At 32.3% G+C, this 6,920-nt stretch overlaps 1 protein-coding gene across 2 annotated transcripts; it reads left to right on the forward strand.

Annotated features, from left to right (window-relative positions):
- The first annotated feature begins 2,903 nt into the window (after positions 1–2,903).
- Positions 2,904–5,107, forward strand: LOC115881637 (uncharacterized protein CG3556-like). 2 transcript variants are annotated; one of them, XM_030899201.1, is made up of 4 exons: positions 2,904–3,056; positions 3,152–3,273; positions 3,441–3,627; positions 5,043–5,107. In XM_030899201.1, the coding sequence occupies exons 1-4, from the start codon at positions 2,906–2,908 to the stop codon at positions 5,084–5,086; spliced, it is 504 nt and encodes a 167-aa protein (XP_030755061.1). In that variant the 5' UTR covers positions 2,904–2,905; the 3' UTR covers positions 5,087–5,107. The 2 variants fall into 2 exon arrangements, with proteins under 2 accessions (XP_030755061.1, XP_030755060.1); XM_030899200.1 differs by lacking the exon at positions 5,043–5,107 and adding an exon at positions 4,008–4,676.
- The last annotated feature ends 1,813 nt before the right edge of the window (positions 5,108–6,920 follow it).

Consider the following 6,920-nt stretch of genomic DNA (forward strand, 5'->3'; position numbering starts at 1 on the left):
AATTTTTGATTTTTTTAATTCTTTTTCTAAGTAAATTTATTGAAATAAATAAATCTAATTGATAAGTTATATCTATTCTGCTTATATTCTAATCATTCAAATTTTGATTGAAAGCGAATTATACAGGGTGGCGCGTCATATACGACGCGGTTTTTGCAAGGAGAACAAAAGTCTGTATTGAAGTGAAATTTTGTGAGTTTATGTAAGTCAATTTAAAGCATTTTCTAAAATTATGTAGAGTTCTACAGGGTGTCCCCAAAAAAAGTTACACATCAAAGTTATGTTTTTTGTAATGGAACGCCCTATATATTAATTGATTTTTGGATTCTAGTAAAAAAAAATAAAGGTTCGTTTCATTTGAAAAGTATATGACTAAAATGTATAGTTTTTCAAATACATTCACCGGCAAGAAAAATGGACACCTTAAAACTTTGATGTATGTATTTTAGGTTAATATAATAAGGTTAATATAATTTGTTTTAATGGGCCGATTTTGATGATTTTTTAAGCAATGTGTAGACAAATTATTTGACTTTTTAGTATCTTTTTCTAAATTAAAAATTAAACTCCCCATCTGTTAATTATACGAGGGAAAACAAATGTTAAAACAGCAAGAAATTTAAAAATCATTTTATCATCTAGATACATCCTTTCTCGGTGGTTTGTTTTTTGGTTAATCTCATTAGCTTTATTTTTGTTGGAAATATTCGCTTAACAGCTTTCCATGTATTAAGACCATGCCTTTGCTTATGGGCCTAGTCAACACATCTAGTAAGTTCTGGTCCCGAAGCAGGCCTTATTGACATAACATTTGCTTCATTTAATCTTCTTCTTATAGTCCGTTAGTTAATATGTGCGTTCTTTAAGTACAATTCGTTATCAATTTGAAAACGGCGGTTTCTGAGCGATAAACTTACTTAAGTCGTTCGTCTCGATTAGAAGTTCTCATACGAAGGTTCCTGGACGTCTAGATTGACGTCCTCATGGACGTGGTCATAATTCAAAAACCACTTAGTATACTCTATGGCATTAAAGTATTTTTGGAACCGAAATTTTATAGCAAATTCACGGAACTAAACCTTTATAGATATATATTTGACCAATCCTAGCTGTATATCTATAAAAATATTTTTGAAATGTGAACTACCATTAAACACATATTTTGTAAAAGGTTAGGAGTGAAAATCTCAAATAGGAATCCTGATACAGAGCTTTTCCGGAATACGAAGCCATATTGTATGTATGCATTTGTATATGTGTGTTTATTTAAATACTATTAAATACTATTTAAATATATTTAAATACTAAAGTGAAAGCAACGAATTTAAATGGGTAAACTTAAAGTTTTATAAAAATTCGTTCACAGTAAATGAATTCCGAGGTTTGTATCCCATAAAGGCCTAAGCACTCCACTAGACAGGATTAAAAACATTTCTTTATTGCACAAACTATTAGTGGGTGCGTACTCAGTTCACTGTAGAAATAGCTGCGCTATAAAATTGCGCATGTCTACGTCAAGCGGTAGTTTGGTAATTACAGGTTAGACTGCGCAAACTGACTTACGCTGTCAGTATGTGTTAAAGAACTGAGCCTCTGTGGGGGCTCTTACAGTTACCTAACGAGGAGAGTGTAGTGAGACCATGTATAGTCTGTCCAACGAGAAGATCCTTGACAGTGATAGAAATGTCTGTCATTTTTTTTTCAAAGTAGTTTATTTTATTTTACAAATAAATAAGTTGGTACAACTGGAACGTATAGCAGGAAATTAATATATTTAAAATTTGACTGACAAGTGATTACTTCAAAATACTGTGAAAAAAACTGTATACAACTGAAAAAATGTAATCGAGTTATTTTATTTAATAAAAAACGGTATGTGTTATAATACAAAACAAACACGAACAAGACACCACATACGAAAAAAATATAAAAAAGAACTATTTCTTACTTTCAAGCTTTATGAAACTTTGAAACCCGCATTTACGATTATATTTATCAATATAACTTATGTACAGGGTGGGTCAAATTCGACGCTTTTAAATGGAAACACCCTTTTCTATAGGAGATGGACGAGAACTAATATCGGTGCCTGGAGCTCAATTTTCATCAAAAACATGATGATGAAAACCGCATATCAATATCTGTTACCGTTTCGGAGTTACGGGGTGTTTTTCAAAAATGTGCATTTTTAACAAATCGCTGTAACTTTTTTGCTATGGAAAATTTTGTATTTCTATGAAAACATTTCCAAAGCACCTTTTTACATAGAATTTAATGGTTTAAGTAGAATTTTTTTTAAATTAATAATTTAAGAGTTATCAACAGAGAAATTGATTTTTTATTTGGGACACCCTCTATATTTTTAACTAACTGAAAAGAATTTAAAATTACCTTTCCAAAAATATAGCACACTTGATAACTTTTTGTAGTAAAATAAATAGATTGGTATGGGACGTCATCTGCTTTTCTTCTGTCATCGTCTGTCGAAATCTTACCTGAGAAAAAAACAGAGTATAGCTTAAAACCATTTTTATTTTTACTGTAATTATTTTCGTAAACCTGACTGAGATGTGTCTGAATGAAAAAAAGTGTTATAAATATTATTGTACATTATTTTAAGAACTATTTTATTCAAATAAATAATAAATTAATTTCTAAAAATTCTACCAGCAATTTTTACAGTAAAAGATATTTATCTTTCTATATAAATAATTAAAAAACAATAATACATAATAATATTATTTTAGGAACTGTTTATTAAATTTAGAACATAAATATATTTCCATTCAACTTTGGAATTATTATTAAACCACTTCAGCTTTCAGTATCTAAACCTGATATTTTATCTAAAAATAAATAAAATAACTCATAAAATAGACTATATATTTGTAAGGTAAGTTTGTTTATGATCACATATTGGCATATTGGCAGTAGCCTACATAACATAGCCTACCTTCATTTTGCTTTAAACATGAACACAAATTTAACTTATTTTATTATTTTAATACTATTTTTAGCAGTTTCAGCTGCAACAGAAGATTTCAGTGATATGGAAGGTAAGTAAATTAATATTTTAAAATATCATATTTTTATTTTATTTAATTTAAAAAATGGTTAGGTAAACTAGATTATAATTTAAATATTTTTGCAGGTAATGATTCTGATGTAACTGTAACTGTTTCATACACATTATGGATTGGTACAGAAATATTAGGAGAAAAATCTGTAAATGTTACAGCTCCTCAAAATTCATCATTTTATAATGTAATGCAGGTAAGTCAAATAAACAAACTAAAAGTGTCTTTAGGCAATCATATTTTGCCCATTTTTTGAAAGTATACTATTACCACAGCCTATTCACTAGACAGCCAGCCGACTTACAACCAACCTACTAAAAAAAAATACACTATTTTCTAACACCCTCTATATTATTTTTTCAGCTAGCTATAAACTACGACCCTGCTTACGATTTTCGAGCGAAAGACTACCCTAACATAGGCCACTACATTTACAGAATAGCCGGACATGATGAAGATACGAAGAACAATATTTACTGGATAATTTACAAGCTGAAAGAAAAGCCTGATAAGTCCAACCTACCTACTAACAAAGATCTAAGTCCAGTTGGTAAGACACAGTCTAATTTGACTAATTTTAAACTTTGCATTGTCTAGTTTTGTACTGATGTTTGAAGCAGTTGAATCTCTGAATCAACTTAAAGCTAAAGTAGGGTTTACACTATATCACATTTGATATCTACATCTACATCAGTGTAATCATCCTTGTTTACATATTTTCATCCAGTTGTTTCACATCTCGCACAATGCCACTGTTTCTGAAAAATCAAAAATCTACAGCAGAGATTCGACGGTAAAGCAGAGTTTACACTGTGTCACTTTGGATATACAACCAAAATGAATCACTCAGATTGAATTCATCCAAATTGAACATCCTTGTTTACATATTTTCATCCAGTTCGCAGCAGTTCACTGTTTCATCTTCCGTAGGCTGCCACCTCTCCCACTGTTTTCTATACCGATGTTGGCGGCACGGGTCGGCGTCGGCGTCGGCAGCTGTTTACATTTTTCACTTGCCGTTCAATCTGGATGAATCAACGGTTCGTTGAACGTTTCTTTCAACAAAAGTAGGAAGACCGTCAACTTGTTTCATCGTTCAATTTTAGGGCTATTTCGCACCAACACAGTCCAGTCTAGTCCCGTCAGATTCAGTCTAGCCCAGTCAAATCACTACAGTCCACTGCTTTCACACCAAACGCGTCCAACTATTGTTGATGACATTTTTTTTAACGTGTTTTCAGCAAAAATAAGCAGTTTAACAACCGAACGCTTTGAAAATGGACGAGATTCTTAGAGTAATAATTTTTCGTCGATTAGAAAGAAGAAAAAGGGGAAGGAGAAATTTATTTTGGATACATCCCATTCGTAACAGAAAACTTGTTTTCGGATGTTTTAGTCATTTAGATGATGCCAAGAAATTTTACAATTTTTTTCGAATGGGACCAGATCTATTTTTCTTACTAAGCAATATATTAGGTGAAAGAATTCGAAAACAAAATACAAATTACAGAGCTGCCATTTCACCAGAATAAAGATTAGCAATATTTCTCAGGTAAGCAACAGATCTTATACGAGTACACCTCTATCCTAACCTAACCCAAACAATTAAACTTTCCACATCCATTTGTGTACAAATATCGCAAATGACTGGCATAAAAATTCGACCGAACGAATCACTATCAGTCTTGATTTGTCTGGACGCGACTGGACTGTACACGACGTGTTTTGTTTGAAAACAACTTTCGTTCCCGCATTTGTTTTTCTCATGACTGTCCTAGATTGGATTCAGCAACGTCCGCGACGTGACTGACCGTGACTGGATTGGACCGTGTTGGTGCGAAATGGCCCTTAGTGTATAATTATATTTTATAAATAATAAAACAAAAAATATAAAGTAATCATTTACCATTTTTTACAAAACCCACACAGGTATATTAATGATTAATAATAAATATTACTATGCAGGGTGCTACAAGTTCGAGGTACAAACATTGGCATCTCGGTATTAGATGCATTCGGAAGTATAAGAAGAAGATCTGTTCAAAGAGCTATAAATAAAATTTAATAAAAAATAAATTTGTACAGTAAGGAGGGTGGTAACCCTTTCAAACATGTAGAGCATCAGAAACTAGTTAGTAGATGTTGATTTATTTATAATAACTACGATAAATATGATGCATATTATTAGATCGTACACTGAGATTTCAAATTCACAATAAAAAAAATTAAAATTACCTAATATATTTAAATTGCTGACCTCAATATTATTTATTTGAATCTTTCAAATGGCTCGATTTCCGTTATTCTATGTTAATTAGCGCTGATCAGTATTGCGGCGATGAATATAATCAGATTAAATAATTTAAAAAAGTCGTTTAATCGGACTTGAAATTATTTTAAATAAAAATTAAATCGCCGGTTGAAAGGAGAAATGGCTAATACGCCACTTTTATAGAAATTGAGTTATACCTTCGAAATCAGCGAATTTTTCTACGTCGATCTACTTAGGTTTCATCCTAATAATCCTACGGTTTGGCGCATTGAGCATTTTAAATTTTGAATAAATTACGAGAAACATAATGTCTTAAGCGACAGAGTTTCAAAATAAAACAGACAAACAGGTCTTCTGTAAAGTTACGAAAGTGGCGTATTAGCAGTTTCTCCTTTCAACCGTCGAAATAGTTTTGTTGTTGTTAAAGTAGCCAAAACAGAACAAAAAGTATAAAGTGCGGCATATACAGTACGTCTGCTGGATCTGTGTCTGTGAAAGGAATGCGGACAAAAAACATTTAAATAAACAGCAATATATTTTATTCGTCGACTTGACGAGTACGTCACCGCAAATCGCTCCGCCCACTCATTTTATTGGCTACTTGCAAATTTGTCGAATTTTTATTGATGGGACGCGTCGTCTAATTTTTTACGAAAAACATCGAGAGATTATCGTTTCCCCTCTCACGGATACCCCGTAGCTACAGAACGGATAGACGTACTGTATCATTGTACTCGGGAGACCGACAAAACAATACAAATTATCAGCTAATTTGAAAATCTAAAAATACTATCGCCCTACCGAGAGCCCTAATAAAGTGGCTATGAGAATATGCCATTAGTTTTTTTGATTTTCTAAATAACGTACGACAGGAAAAAATAAAATTGATTTTCAAAAAAATACGTTTTTTTCCAAAAAAACTCAGGAATCCTTGAGATTTCAAAACTTTTTTGACAGCATCTAGGTGAACATCCCAAGGCGCAACTTAACCATCTTCGTATCTATTACGGTTTCCGAGATACCAATGCAGCAGATACAATGCTCGTACCCCCAATTTGTAGCACCCTGTAATTGGGACAACTAATACACAGCTCGAGATCTCTACTACCAGAAATCGATAGGAGAATTAAGTTAGCATGGAGTGCTTATGAAAGAAACTTGAGTTTCTTTCATAAGCACTTAGAGGAAGACCAAACCTAGAGAAAGACAAAACCTGAGATGGGAGGATGATATTAGCAAATTAGCAGGAATAACTAGACAACAATGAGCCCAACTGCAAAGAGGGTATTTATACAGGGTGAGTTTCCTACGATGTTCTCTATGGGTATCTCGGAAACTACTGGAGATCGAGAGTCGGTTAAATGGGGAAAGAATTGCAGTTTAGTGGGGTCATAAATATGCGCCTTTCAGATTATTGAAAAAGTTCATGGCTTACTAGATATTTTGAAAAAAACAAAGTTCGGCTATTTTAAAAATTGTCCCTAATTCCATTATAAGCTATTTTAGGCAAAAAGTTTTCAGATAAAAGTTGTAGATAATCACATTCTTAATGAGACTGTGTCATCCGCTTT

This window comes from Sitophilus oryzae, unplaced genomic scaffold, assembly GCF_002938485.1.
Source record: "Sitophilus oryzae breed Bouriz unplaced genomic scaffold, Soryzae_2.0 scaffold_172_pilon_pilon, whole genome shotgun sequence".
Classification (NCBI taxonomy): Eukaryota; Metazoa; Arthropoda; class Insecta; order Coleoptera; family Curculionidae; genus Sitophilus; species Sitophilus oryzae.